The sequence below is a fragment of the Drosophila sulfurigaster genome, chromosome 3, assembly GCF_023558435.1.
Source record: "Drosophila sulfurigaster albostrigata strain 15112-1811.04 chromosome 3, ASM2355843v2, whole genome shotgun sequence".
In the NCBI taxonomy this organism is placed as follows: domain Eukaryota; kingdom Metazoa; phylum Arthropoda; class Insecta; order Diptera; family Drosophilidae; genus Drosophila; species Drosophila sulfurigaster.
The window spans coordinates 30,491,818-30,506,531 of record NC_084883.1 but is presented as its reverse complement, the minus strand read 5'-3'; the positions used below and the strand labels follow the sequence as shown (position 1 = coordinate 30,506,531).

Sequence of the window (14,714 nt, the reverse complement as noted above, 5' to 3'; positions counted from 1 at the left end):
CCGATATCAGCTGTGGCGATAGTGTTGCAAGTGTTGCACAGCACTTGAATAGGACTGCCAACCTAACGCAAACCACCCCAACAGCTGACAGAAACATTGGCAACATTTTGCAGTGAAAAAGCCGCGTTTTTGTTTAGCTGCCACAAAAAATTAAATCAAACGAAAAGTGCACAATGTTCGATGTGGAGCCTATTATAGCTGACCACAAGGACGTTATACACGATGTGGTTTTCGACTACTATGGACGCCGCATGGCCACATGCTCCAGCGATCAGACCGTAAAGGTAAATTACATCCACAGCCTAAGTTGGCAAAATAAAAACAGTCTCTTTATCTATACAGATATGGGATGAAGACGAGCAGGGCAGATGGACGGTAACGAGCAGCTGGAAAGCGCACTCTGGATCCATATGGCGCGTCTCTTGGGCCAATCCAGAATTTGGCCAAGTTATTGCCACATGTTCCTTCGATCGCACTGCATCCGTGTGGGAGGAAGTCATGGGAGATAAGGTGTCTACAACCAGCGCACCCACACGCCGCTGGGTGCGTCGCACTACACTCGTGGATTCGCGTACTAGCGTCACAGACGTAGAGTTTGCACCCAAATATCTGGGATTACTATTAGCCACCGCCTCGGCGGATGGTATCATACGCATTTACGAGGCGCCAGACATAATGAATCTGTCACAGTGGCCGGTGCAGCATGAGATTGCCAACAAGTTGTCGTTGAGCTGTTTGTCATGGAACACTTCCACTTACATGGTCACACAACTGCTTGCAGTAAGTGGGATTAAGTTAAATACACTACAAATTTTTTTAATGAATCAATATTACAGGCCGGCAGCGATGAATCCGCCACGCCTACGGGCAAGGTGTTTCTGTTTGCCTATAGCGAAAATGCGCGCAAATGCGTCAAAATTGAGACTGTCAACGATATCACAGATCCGGTCACAGATGTGGCCTTTGCACCCAACGCTGGACGTACTTTCCACATGCTGGCGGTGGCCAGCAAGGATCTCTACATTGTCAACATACGCGGCGTGACGTAAGTTCGCCAAGTTTTATCATTTTATATAAATTAATTAACTAATTTACGTTATAGTGACTCCACGGGCAATGCCAAGTTGGAGCTGCAAACGCTCAAGTTTAGCGAGCACAATTGCCCCGTGTGGCGGGTTTGTTGGAACATGCTTGCCACCATGTTGATCTCCACGGGGGATGATGGCTGTGTGAGAATTTGGCGCATGAACTACACACGACAATGGAAATGTGCTGCTGTTTTGAAGGCCGAGGGCAGTGGACCGACTTATGAACCGAATCCAACGACACCGACGCTAGCAACCACCGCATCGGCCACCGCAAAGTTCTACAAAAAGGGTACCATTGGCAACCAGGTGCCATGGCATTAGTTAAGCTTTGTTGCCCATGTTACAAAATAATATAAACTTAATAAGCTACAATAATAATCTTTTGTTTATGTCCTGTTGTTGTTGAACTTACGCCGTACGCAGCCGCATCTTGTTAGCTCCACGGCCCTAACAAAAACTCCTTGGCGCAGTGGCGATGTCATCAGCCTCGTTGCCCACATTTGATTGGAAATCGTAACTTCACATTATATGTTGTTGGGGAAACCATTCGCAATTACATCACAGTGATGCACGCTGTTTATGTATGGCTGCTGAATTGGACTGTGCGCGTGACGCTTAATTAACAATACTAATTAAAAAATGTGCGATTACCGGCGAGCGCAATTCAGATTCACTACTCTAATTTTTAAACAACCAATATCTACATACAGAAGTCAAAACAATTTTGCGTGCTCTTTCTCGCAGCGATAACAAAACAAACTTATCGAAATGCTCTCCGCTCTCTTCTCTAAGTGATTGCTGCATGTTTGTGCCTGTGTGTGTGTGTGATCTGATAATCGAATTCGTGTTAGCATATGGCGCATCAAGTGTGCGTTTGTTTATTTGTCACATGTGCTTGCGAAAAAGAACCGCGTTTGTTCTCTTTCAATAATGATGCTAAACATTAATGACGTTTAGGCAAATTCACAAAGAGACGATATCTACAATGCACTCGGGTCATGCACCATTTAATATAACACACACATAAGGACACGTTGCTTTTAATGCTCAGGTTGTCGATTTTGGCCTTTTTTGGAGGGGAAAAAAGCCAATCAATGATGCATACGTTTGTAGATACATAGTTTTTATTGTATAACTATGTAGCTATTTATAAGTGGGGTTTGTTTTTTTTTTTTTGTTCTCTTCCCCGTTAAGTATTGTCGTTATTGTCGTACTTGTTCCCTTTTAACTACAAATAGTTAACTCCAGTTTTAAGGTACTTAAAATCTTTTAAACAGAACTACATTAAATTTCGATTACTGCCAAAAATGGTTCATTTATTATTTTAATTTGTTAAAAAAATGAATATGAATGCAGCATTAACTAATATTTCAAAATAAGAGTTCTAGAATTCTTAAACAAATTAATGAAATTGGAGAAAAACTAAATATAATACTTTTTTTTAGGAAAAGAAATATTTACATCCGTTTAGAAAACTTTCAACTTTCCTGTGAGGTATGAACTTTTATCTGTTATTGGCTAAATTTCGGTACTAGCGAAATAGCTTATAGATTATTGTTCAATTTTCCTATTCCAGATGTGGGCAGCTGCAATTGCCAATAATGTCGGAAACACAGACAATGAAAATGTTGCCACAACAAGTGTCACATATGCGATTAATATATGCGTATATGGAAATTTCTGGCAGGATTAACACGAAAATCCATTCAAAAAATCACATAATATTCCACTTAATTGAATCGAACCGCAATAAAAATAAACCATTGAAGCAGGTCCAATCTCCACCCCGTTCGTTTCCATATTGCTCTTGTTGTTGTTTGTTCCCCGAGTGTAGTCCAAGAAATGAGACCAATATTTGGTTGTGCTTGTGTTTTTGTACGCAAATCGGTGAATACGCTTGAATAAAGTAAAACCACCCTATAGAGCACATACTACATATCCCGTAGCCGAATGATTGTCTCTAATTGGAAGTTTTGACGTGTATATTACGTGATGGTGTTGACGATGATCTTTGGGACACCCCTCGGTGAGCATTCGTTGATTTTAACACAATCGAAACAGGACTTTTTATACGAAATGGGGTGGCATTGGGCTGCGTGGGAAGTCAAAGCCTAAAAGTCTCTCACATCAGCAGAGCGAGTCCAGCCCTGGTAACGTCATATAAATATTGAAAACATTTATGTTTAACCGGCAAAGTTAAATTAATGCGCAAAAGATTGTTTCATTTCAATGTAGAAACATGGCATAGGGCTTCACTTAGGGGTTGTTCCACTTGGAATTCAGTACTCGTATGATGATACGGAAACGCTTATTACATATTTGAATACCCGTTATTCATTTGGCATAAGAGATAAGGATTTCGTGACATTCGAAAATGCTTTATAGTTTTGATTTGTATCAACAGCTAGGATTTTAGTCGCGTGCTCTAGATTTCAGAGACTAGAAGAGTTATTGCTATGAAGGACTACTCTATATCAATAAGCTTAGATATTACAAGTAGATACCAAGTATGCAATAGTCGCATATAGAACATTTATTTTCTTGTCCTTTGTTCTGCTACTCCAATTCCTTTGGAATTTATAATTTAAATTTCGATGATTTAATTTAATTTTTATTAATTTTTTGAATTCTTTTATTGTTTCTAATGTGTTACACATATTAATTAAATTTGTATTACTCACTTTCTTTCCAGTGTTATTTATTGTGGAATATCACTAATTTATTTTCTTTGTTACTCATAATTGGAATTTCGTTCCGTTTGATTTCATAGATTTAATTTAATTTACACTAATTATTCAAACCCTTATTGGTAATTTATTTTTTATAGATTTAATTCAATTTTTATTAATATAATTTAAATAATTTTTGAAAATTGTAAAATCTCATTATTAGTTAGAGGTTGTTGAAATTTCAGGTAATGCTTTTTTGTTCCTTTTTAGTAGCAAGTCAATTGGAAAATTCTCATTTGCGGTTTTGTAGTTATTGCTTAGGGGTTGGGTGGGCATTTTCCTGCTACCCTTTTGCATCTTATAGCCTGTTCCTAATTATGCTCAGAAAATGCAGCAAGCGACGGCTTAACTAATTTATTTGGGTTTTTTGTTTTTAGTTAACACTTTTGCTGATATGCAAATTTCATATTTGTAAAGCACTCGCTTGACCCCCAAAACACAACAAAATAAACGAGGGGTTCGAACCGGTGACCAATGGTCAGTGGTCAGTGGTCACTGTTTAGTGGTTAGTGGTCGATGGTCGATGGTCAGCATCGGTAGCTTTAGGTCGCGCACAGTGGCCACAGCTTATTAGTCGCGATTATGTCTTCCAGTTCAACGATTTTCAAACGAAATATTTGCATTTAGACCCGTATTTCAACCGCTAATGAAACAGCTAATGCTGCATGCATGAGATCTACTTTACAACACGTTGATTAGTATGCAGCTAAGTTCATATTTTACTCATAAATTGCAATTTATGTATCTGACATGTTTGTGTTTGAACTAGGTTGGGGGAACTTTCTTTCCCAATTACTGTGTTAACGATTTTGAATTTTTATAGAAAAGACTTTAAACTATTGGAAATATTGAATTTTACGATGCTTATACTCCAGGTATTGGCATTTATCAACGAATTTTATGTTCTCTGAAGTTTTAAGAAACATTTTTTAGATATAAAAGAATTTTTCAAGCGATCACAAAATTATTGCAAGGTCCTTTTCTTTTCTGACCTAGATCTGGCTTCAGATTAACTAAAATATTTATATTTAATAATCTACATTAAAAATTATATATTTTCAATTCTAAATGTAAGCCAGTATTTTCCGAAATTTCTTTTTCTATGCAAATGTGTTACAAAAGACACTGCTAAATTCCTAACAGCATCCAAGATATCACATTTTATTATAATATATTCAACAAAATATGACCATACCAATAACATGCTGACTTTTCCAAGCCCTTCAAAAACTGGTTGCCTTTTCTACACCATTTTCCTTCAGTATAAACTCCTTTAATTACTTTAAAAAATTAATAAATTTCAAAGATTTTCATTATAAAAATTCTTTTATTTACAAAAATACTTAAAAAATATTTCAATTTTTGCTTTAGGTAATATTGTATCAAAATGATGATAATATTATTTACAAAAAAATACTTATAAACTAATTTAATTTGTGACATTTTGTAAAATTTTTTATCAAAAGTTGTGCTTAAGCTAAGAACTCAAAGTGAGTAAAATTTTAAAAGTTTGGGTCTCATTTTTGAGACCTTCTTGAGTAAACTTAAGACTATCACACTTGTTCGGCTTTGATCTGACTAGAAATCGATTGAACTTTACGGTTGCTTTCGGTCGCTGAGAGGGTAACATAGTACAGTGAAACTCTATAAGGCCGACGCCCATTTCCTTTTGATCGTTACTCGCATTCATCGTAATATATTTAATAAATGTAACATTTGTAATCGTCCAATATATGTAGGTTCCACTGTACTAGGCTCTCTCTTAATAGGCCATCTCAGCACCCCAAGGACGATAGGGTTTGGCGCCATTTGCAGCCGCGTATTGCAGTGCACTCGCATTGTTGTAATCCTGACTGCTGCTCACAGGATACGGATGAGGAGCGGCGCTGTAGCTGAGACTCTCGGCTGTGATGGTGGGCACCTCGCTGCGATGACTATTGCTGAGATCGGTGTAGGTGGGAATCTGCTGAGACTGCTGTGGCTGCTCCGCATGTCCTGAGTGTTCCTGTGTATAATGTTGCGTTGCCTGTTGCTGCTGCTGCTGTTGTGGTTGCTGTGGGGCCTGTTGCTGATGTTGCTGCGGCTGCTGCTGATGTTGTGGCTGTTGCTGCTGCTGTTGTTGCTGCTGAGAAGTTGCCTCTGGTCTCGGCTCGTGCGTGGGCAAGGCATCGCTAGCACCTGCGCCACTCGTCGTCGACACGCTAGAGCGGCTCACATGATGTGGCGAGGGATTCATGTAGGCACTGCTGCTGCTTGCCACATAGGAGCTGGCACTTCCCGCAACCGGACCGTAGCCCTGAGCTCCGTACGCTGTGGCCGCACAATTGGGCTGATAGCCGCCGCTGGCGGAGATCTCTCGTTGCTGCGAAAAGTACTGTAGATGGGACATCAAGCGCAGTCGCAGTGGATCCTGAATGTCCATGCCCTCGATGGTCACGAGGTAACGAGCGACTTCGGCGGCGCATTCGCGGAAGCCAATGATGTGATAGTCCATGGCCACGCGCTGTGGATCATAGTTGAGCGAGTCGAGAGCTGCAAATGGAAGACAAATTGTAGAGGCAAAAGTCAATAAGAGTTTAAATAGTTCCCACGCAGCGAAGCCCATAAAAAACCAACCCCTATTGAATGTCCTACACTAAGCACTACACCCAGGACAGTCAGTCAGTCAGTCAGTCAGTTAGGCAGGCAGTGGATTGGGTGGTGTAAAAAGCGGGTGGTGGTTAATGGTTAATGGTGGTAAATTATTATCGTTGGCAGTTCAACTTGCAACAACACAGTGAAAGGCAGCGTGGGAAGTGCCGAGATTAGAAATTCTCTCGGCTCGCGGCTTTTTGTGTTTCCCCTATTTAAACAAAACAATTGTTTGCGCATTTTTCCCAGCACTTGATGAGCCAACAGCCAACAGGTTAACACTGTTTATCCAGCTTTATTGTAATGCGACACATATTTTGTGCAAATTGATCGGGCTACTTTTCCCAAGGGTGCAGTGGAAAGCCCAAGTGTGAAAACTATACAGATTAATTCTTTTTGGGAAAATCATTTGATTTTCATTCATAGAATTACTATTTTCGGACAGAAAAATAAATAAAATAATAAGATTGTTTTATTAAATTTGCGTTTGAAATTAAATAAATCATTATTTTCTTAAGGCAAACTTAACAAACTAAATACGAAATAATAAAGAGATATTTTTGGAATATTTAAAAAATAAGTTTTTTAATAAAATGAAAAGATAATTGCATTTGCAATTTAACAGTTCAAAAATAATTTTATAAATATAAAAAAAAAATATTTAATTTCCGGTTTAAATGAATTGAAAATCTTTTTTGTTTTCAATATTTAAAAAGTTACATAATACATTTATAAATGAAATAGAGAAGAGTGACCTCAATAATAATTTCTTTCAATTCAAATAACAAAAAATGATTTCCTTAAAACAAATAGTAATATAAAAGTTTTCGCTTGCTAAGCTAGCAATATTTTCGCATATAGATAATAATTTTATAAGCCTAAATCTACACTTCAGAAATCTATGAAGAATCCTTTCAGATCTATCTATATAAAAGTACTGTCTAGTCAACTAAACTCTCAACAAAATCTTCAAGAAACTATTACTTACTTTTTGATTGCAAATTCTTGAGATGCTCGACCGTGAGCTGCAAGATCTCTGCCTTCTCTAGCTTGGCGGATCCTTGTTTCTCATATGCCGATGGCACCAGACGCTTGAGTTCGGTGAGCGAGGAATTGATGCGATCGCGACGCTTCTTCTCGATGACGCCACGACGCTTCTTGCGGCTCATGAGCTGGCAGCTTCCTGGTTCACTAGGCGAGATTCTGCACGAAAGAATTAGAAAAATCAATTAATTAGGAACCACATTTAATTGGGGAATATTAAGTATACGTACTGCTCTTTGGAGGACTCCTCGGAGTAGAGTTCATCGCAGTCACTCTCGGAGAGCGCACGCTTCAGACTGTTGTGCGAGCTGTGATGGCTATGATGACTGTGATGGCTGTGGCTCTGTGGCGGTGGCACCCAATGACCTTGGGGTGTGGCGGGCATCGCAGCGGCGGCTGCGGCACCATAACCCCAATGATGCAATGGTGGCGCATGTTGCACGTGCATATTGTGCTCCATTTGATTGTTTAGATTCACTTGGTTGTGGTTGTCGCTTAATTATTTTATTTGTTGGGTTTTTGTTTTTGTTTTGTTTTGTTTTATATTTTGTTGATCACAGTCACTGTTGAAACACTGTTGAAATCACTTTCAATTCTTTGCTTTGCTTTGTTTGCTGCTGTTATCTTTTGCTTTTGTTGCTGCTGATGTTGCGGCAAAGTGTTGAACTTGCTGTTGTATTCTTGCTGCAAAATGTTGAACTTGCTGCTGATGTTGCTGCTGCTGCGCGGTATCTGGAGCTAGTTTTGAGCACGTGACTTATCGTGTGCGCGAACGGCGTTCGACTGATTTTGCAGCACACGACTAGCGGACGTTCTGGCCGCCGTTTGGCCAAACCTCTCAACCCCTTTTTGTGTTGTCGTCGCTGTTGCCGGCGGCAGCAGCAGCAGCAGCAGCGGCGGCAACAGCAGCAGCAACGGTCCAATAAGATGAAGCAGCAACCACCCTCTTTTTTATTGTGGGCAGCGCGTGCCGCAACGACGCTTCGCCTGGCTGGGGGTAGAAAAAGCAGCAAACGGCAAGGCAGCTAAGCAGCCAGTGCCAGCGATCATTGCCAGGGAGAAACCAACAAATGAACAAGCAGATTGTCGCTGCCGCTGCCGCCGCTGATGCTATTGTTGCTGCTGTACACTCAGAGAAAAATTTGCATACATTTGTTGGAGGGCACTTGTTTTTAATAATTCACCTCGACTAGCTTAATTTTAAATCATTTCATGTTAGGTTTATTTAAACAAAAAATGTTAATAATAAATATTTTACCTTATACATTTGTTATTAGTTTACTTATTGATTCTAATAACACCCAGAAAAAACCCTGAGAATTTGACTTTGACTTTTTTAATTTAAATTTGCATTTTATTTATTTATTTTTTGTATTATATTTTAAATACTATATTTTTTGTATACTTATTACATTTATTTAACTGGGTTTTTCGTAATAATATTTCATTTACTTGGTATACTTTTTCTGTCAGTGTTGTTGCCGTTTCTGTGATTGTTGTTGCTGTTGTTGTCAATGCTTGTGCCTGCGTGCGACAAGGATACCAAGTCTGTTAAGCTGTCGCACTCGCACTCGCACTTGCCACAATTGGTTGCTAAGGTGCCATGCAAATGAAATAGCTCAATGATTATTATTACTCGAATCTAGCCGCATCCGCAATCGCAAACTGTTGTCATCGATGCCGATTGTATCTCTAAGCAGCAGCAGCAGCAGCAGAGGCGACGATGGCAGCATCATCGCTGTGGGCGTTCTCGATGGCCGCTTGCCACTGCTTGTCGCATTGTCTTTTTGGTGGCCGCCACTTGCCACTCCGCGACGTTGACTTGTTGCCACACATTGTTGTTGTTGGCACTAGGCACTGCCTGGAAACTGGAGCACGCGACCAACGACGGCGACGTCGTTGTTGCCGCCGGCTCGTGTGCGGCATGCGGCTCCAACAAGTGCCAACGACCCCCCGCCCTGCCCCTGGCTTGTTGAGTGTTGTTTGCCTTTGGCTTGCTGTGACCTGACCCTCGTTATTAGGTCAATGGTCGACTTCGATTCAAGGTTATGGAGCAGGTGCCGCAGCGTTGCGTCGTTGACCTATTATGACCTACTCTCTTCATTCCAATTGATTTCTCAGTTTTCCGCATGCTGCCAAAATTAACTTGCGCATTATAATAATTGTTATTATTGGATATTATTTATGAGCTGCAGAATGAAGTTGAAGTAGAAATTCGGGATTGAATATGTTGAAAATGTCCAAGTTCAACCGAATTTATATTTTCAAATGAATCAAAATGTTCTTTTATGTCAAATATCTAAAAGTTTTAGTCATTTTATTCATTTATCATTAAAAATATAATATATAAATTATTTTCAAATATCTAAAAGTTTTGATCATTTTATTCATTTATCATGAAAAATAAAATATATAAATTAGTTTCAAATATCTACAAGTTTTAGTCATTTTATTCAATTATCAGAAAAATAAAATATATAAATTATTTTCTACAAACTAACAAACGAAAAAAAATATATAATCTTGACTTTTTAATATATAAGCTTTAGTTTATTTACAAAATTAAAGGGGTAATAAAAACCGTTAAGCAGTCAAGGCTTAATTTTATAAATTTACTATTGAAGTAATTCTGAATTTGTAATATTATACAGTTTTCCCGAAGTTTAATAAATGAGTGTATAGCTGAGTCACAACAATAAATGTGAAAGAATATATAATTTAAATAGTACACAACTATACATTTTCAAACTTTTTATGCTCTCAAGTATTTTACTCAAAATTAAATATCAATTGTTAGTATAGGAAAGCGACCTATTTAATAAATTATATGACAGTAATTATTATATTTCAATTCTTTTCATCGTTGAATTGAGACTTATCTTCGTTTTCCATTTAATTAATTTACTTTGTTATAACTTTGCTTATACAAGTGTTGTCTGGAAAAAAAATCTTCATGTAAGGCATAATTACTATTTATATTGTTCACAAAGAAATTTGATGAATTTGATATCTAATTAATTTGCTTTCTAATAATACTGTCTGGAAAACAATATAAATACAAATACTTCAGAGAGAAATAATTGAAATGATATTTATTTAACAGATTATAAAATACAATAATTATCATTCATTTAATTATCCTTTAAAGAAATGAATTTTTGTTTAGATTTTCATTTTATGAAAATAGCTTCATAATATTTCTTTTCCTCGACTAGAGCTAAGGTACCACACTACGTATGATTAATGTTATGTATGTAGGCAGTGCACTCCAGCAACTCCACATGCTATCGATTTCAAATGCCGAATAAAAATTAAGAAAAGTGGTTTTCATTTGCTGGCGACAACAAAGCTGTCGCTCAGGTTACAAGGACATGCCCCGTGTGGGCGAGCAATATAATTGTGTAGCCGTAGTTATTCATGTTGTGGTAGCACACCGTGTTGTAGCAATAACTCACCCCTAAGAGAGTCGACAGTCGAGAGTCGTAGGACACCACCACGAACACGAAAGAGCAGGGCGAAAGGCGGCTCGACAGTGAGAAATGGCTCGTGGGAAAGCCAAAGGTTCGACGATTCTCACGCATGTTCAGCACGTGCGGGTCGTGCGACCGTCTAGCACTATGAAATGGATGGAATACCGCCCGAGTATGGGACTATAGCTAGAGTCCCAGCTACAAAAAGCGCAGACCAAATCGTTTGAAGTGCATTTAATGCATGTCGTGGCTGAGAAGGAGACGCTTCGTTCGTTCTACATTGTTGTTGTTTTTTTTTTAATGGGCTTTTGTTACCAATTTTCGAATAATGAAAATTGCCTTGACTGGCATTTGTAATCCCACCCAACAATAAAATGAAACATTCTAAAAAAAAATAAATTTTATGTACAGTTCTTAAGAAAAACAAGTAAGAAAGTTACAGTCGAGTGTGCTCGACTGTGAGATACCCGCTACCCATTTTTAATAAGGGCAAAAAATTGCGGTATTATTTTCAAAATATACCGAAAATACTAATAAAAAATACTAAAAATATACCAAATGGTATGTTTGGTATATCGATACAGCACACCATTCAAAATATACCATAGACGGCACAATGTACCAGATTGTCGGCCAAAGCAACTAAGAGCCCTAGTAAGTAGGCGTTTTTGCCCATACAAAAGGATTTCTTTAATAACTTCCACAATTTTTATCTGATCTCAACCAAATTTTCAGGAATCATAACTACTATAGTAATTATAGTATATACCAAAATTCACAGCTCTAGCTTTAAATTTACGCTTGTTATTCGATTTTTTTGATTTGCGGGGGCGGAAGTGGGCGTGGCAAAAATTTGAAACAAACTTGATCTGCGTGCAAACATAACAAATGCTGTCGAAAAAAAATTATTGCTCTATCTCTTATAGTCTCTGAGATCTAGGTGTTCATACGGACAGACGGACAGACACACAGACGGACAGACACACAGACGGACAGACGGACAGACGGACATGGCTATATCGTCTCGGCTGTTGACGCTGATCAAGAATATATATACTTTATAGGGTCGGAGATACCTCCTTCTACCTGTTACATACATTTCCTGCCGGCACAAAGTTATAATACCCTTCTACCCTATGGGTAGCGGGTATAAAAACGTGGCGCATGTTAAGAAAAAATTAGAAAGAAGTATAAGAAGATTGGAAATAATAAAATTTGAAACATTTTTTAAATAACTTAAAATAACTAAAAATAGATTTGGTTTTAAATTTCTTGACGAAATTGCAGACATTATTTAATAAAATGAATACTAATGCTCATTCCTTCAAAAATATTAGACGTATTTCTATAACAAAAATTATAATTTGTCTAGCACAGTCTAGAAATAAATTTTTAATTTGTAAAAGTAACAAAATACACACAAATAAAATCGAAATATATTATCGCAGCTATCTAATTATTACTTATTCCCAACTAGTGAATTCTTTTTTAAATATTCTAATTATAGGATTGCATTGAGTAATTCTTTTTTTAAACGCTTTTTAAAGCGGTAAATTCCCTGATGATTTTAATATTTTCTCTGATGATTCAAAATTGTACATCCCAAGAAACAATTCGTTACCTTTTTCACAATTTTTAATTTTGGTAATCCCACCCAATATGAAAAGAAACCATTGCATTGATTCGCTTCAAAATAGACCGTATAATTTTCAAAAAAATGGAAAGTTCTCTTAGAAAAACTAACGTCGAGCGAGCGCAGAGAAAATTCCGATTATTGATTTCGTTAACATGCTTTTCATTTTGTTTTTCTTTTTTTTGCGGGAAATACTATTTTGCAATTGCTTTTTTCGCAATACTCAGAAACTCTTAAGGCAATGGTTACAGTTGTTGTTGGTTTGCAGTAAATTCTGCGAGTCATCGCACAGTCCCAGCTCCGCATCATCGATCCATGTCTCGAGGGTACAGGAGCTGGAATGATGACTCGATCTCTGGGACTGAGCGCTACCCAGGCGTTTGCTTTGCGCCGACTGCAGCTGACGCCAGCGATTGTCAAAAGCATCCCAATGCTGGCGCAGATCAAAGTGCTCCTCATCTAGAGAGTTGCCATTGATGTCCCACTTGACAATGGGATAATCATCGTTGGGCGGTTGCTCCATGATGATCACATTGTGATAGTTGCCATCGAACTTGGACCCAACGCTAACGCTGCAGGGGCGTGGAGCGGGGATATCCCTCGTCAGGAGTTGAGGCGGCTGTTGTTGTTGTTGTTGTTGTTGTTGCTGCTGTGGCTGCTGCTGCAGCTCCAGCTGAAGATCTAGGCTTGAATTGGAGGGTGTGTGACGCAAATAGCGTACATTCTCCTTGTAGTGCATCAAGTCGAACTTGATGTTGAGAGACGACTGCAGTTGCTCTGACTCCCGTTGCTCTTCCTCAAGGATTGCCGCTTCGCAGGCGTATTCCAAACATTGGACGGATGGTTCCGAGTTATTCTGGTTCTGGTTCTGTTGTTGGTGGCACATGCTGTATTGCTTATCGTCGTTTGCCGCATCCAAGCTGCAACTCATTGCTGGCGATTGCCGCTCTTGCTCCGCATCGTCCTCCTGCTCTTCTTCATCATCTTCAATGTCCTCATCCAGGCGCTGCACAAACAGTTGCTTTGATGTGGATATTTTGCGCAGCAGCTGCAACAACAACAACATTTAATAATGAAAGTTCAATCCCCACTGTATTGAATGCCAATGCGCAATTAAGTGTGACCGCCGTGCAGTTATTTTAAGTTAGATATCGATTTTTTATCGATTGTGCTCAACTCGACACTCACCTTGAGACAGGACTTCTTGGTGCGCCTCAGCAAATGGGACATGTCAGCACCCAAAAAATATCAAGTTGTTGTTGTTGCTGTGTGGTTATTGTTACCGCCCTTGTTGTTGCTGCTGTTGTTATAGTTGCTTATGGCTGAGGCATTGCTGCTCTATGTGTGGCGACGGCGGGCAGCGGCTGCTCCTGTTGGCTGCTGCAGCTCCGTCGGCCTAACAAAACAACACTGAAATTAGAAAAGAAATATTAGAGAAGCAAAAATGGCAACTAGAATTGTAGCTAACCCCGCTGCTGATGCGACGATGTTGTGGCAGGTGGAGCAAGGACGCCGACACTGTGTGGTGACTCATGCGGCCAGCCGCCATTGAATTGCAAGTGCCAAAACGAGCTAGCACACACACACACATGCACACGCCAACACATGCATACGCACACACACACACACACACACAGCTGAGAGACCCGATGACTTCGTCGGCATTCGGCTCTCGGAATCGGCGCAGTTCGTTACATAGTCTCCCGAAAGTGTCTCGTGCTTCTCGACAGCGCAGATTTCGCATGGTTTTTTATTCGAGTGGACCCTCGAGTCATGCACTTCCAGTTGTTGTTTTTGTTGTGGACGAGCTCCTACGAAACACTCTGCATGCTAATGTGCTAATGCGACTACTATTCTACCCTTTCACCTTCCCCCCCATTTAAATCTCTTGGCGTTCTCTCTTGCTGAGTGGGCAGCCCAGTCGCTTAGTTTGTTTGAGCGCCGGTTTTTATTGTGGGCCAGGCGCCAATTTGCTGCTCTAAATCAAAATGTTCTAATTGCCACTGAAATACTCCCTGAAGGACTCTGCTTCAATTTTCGTAAAACTACAAATCGCAGCTAAACATGGAAGGGAACACACAAAACATAAGAATACTACATATCAAGTTATTTGTTTCTG

The 14,714-nt window shown here is 39.2% G+C and overlaps 3 protein-coding genes across 3 annotated transcripts; 1 reads left to right on the top strand and 2 right to left on the bottom strand.

Moving 5' to 3' along the window:
• Positions 1 to 73: 73 nt before the first annotated feature.
• Positions 74 to 1,466, top strand: LOC133842164 (nucleoporin seh1). The gene is made up of 4 exons (XM_062275150.1): positions 74 to 284; positions 343 to 780; positions 837 to 1,045; positions 1,103 to 1,466. Exons 1-4 carry the CDS (start codon positions 174 to 176, stop codon positions 1,407 to 1,409), a joined length of 1,065 nt encoding a protein of 354 aa, XP_062131134.1. The 5' UTR covers positions 74 to 173; the 3' UTR covers positions 1,410 to 1,466.
• Positions 1,467 to 5,463: 3,997 nt separating this feature from the next.
• On the bottom strand, positions 5,464 to 8,320 carry LOC133845360 (hairy/enhancer-of-split related with YRPW motif protein). Its single transcript, XM_062279814.1, has 3 exons — positions 7,723 to 8,320; positions 7,437 to 7,651; positions 5,464 to 6,349 (listed from the first exon to the last, which is right to left on the bottom strand). Exons 1-3 carry the CDS (start codon positions 7,950 to 7,952, stop codon positions 5,580 to 5,582), a joined length of 1,215 nt encoding a protein of 404 aa, XP_062135798.1. The 5' UTR covers positions 7,953 to 8,320; the 3' UTR covers positions 5,464 to 5,579.
• Positions 8,321 to 12,644: 4,324 nt separating this feature from the next.
• LOC133844170 (UPF0746 protein DDB_G0281095) lies at positions 12,645 to 14,212 on the bottom strand. The gene is made up of 3 exons (XM_062278050.1): positions 14,064 to 14,212; positions 13,784 to 14,005; positions 12,645 to 13,643 (listed from the first exon to the last, which is right to left on the bottom strand). The coding sequence occupies exons 2-3, from the start codon at positions 13,823 to 13,825 to the stop codon at positions 12,819 to 12,821; spliced, it is 867 nt and encodes a 288-aa protein (XP_062134034.1). The 5' UTR covers positions 13,826 to 14,005; positions 14,064 to 14,212; the 3' UTR covers positions 12,645 to 12,818.
• Positions 14,213 to 14,714: the final 502 nt, after the last annotated feature.

Coding starts and splice junctions, on each gene's coding strand:
- LOC133842164 (XM_062275150.1), top strand. CDS start 174: ATGTTCGATGTGGAGCCTATTATAGCTGACCACAAGGACGTTATACAC. Junction 285..342: donor CCAGCGATCAGACCGTAAAG/GTAAATTACATC, acceptor TTATCTATACAG/ATATGGGATGAAGACGAGCA. Junction 781..836: donor TGGTCACACAACTGCTTGCA/GTAAGTGGGATT, acceptor TCAATATTACAG/GCCGGCAGCGATGAATCCGC.
- LOC133845360 (XM_062279814.1), bottom strand. CDS start 7,952: ATGGAGCACAATATGCACGTGCAACATGCGCCACCATTGCATCATTGG. Junction 7,652..7,722: donor GAGGAGTCCTCCAAAGAGCA/GTACGTATACTT, acceptor TCTTTCGTGCAG/AATCTCGCCTAGTGAACCAG. Junction 6,350..7,436: donor CAAGAATTTGCAATCAAAAA/GTAAGTAATAGT, acceptor TTCCATTTGCAG/CTCTCGACTCGCTCAACTAT.
- LOC133844170 (XM_062278050.1), bottom strand. CDS start 13,825: ATGTCCCATTTGCTGAGGCGCACCAAGAAGTCCTGTCTCAAG. Junction 13,644..13,783: donor CCAAGAAGTCCTGTCTCAAG/GTGAGTGTCGAG, acceptor TTGTTGTTGCAG/CTGCTGCGCAAAATATCCAC.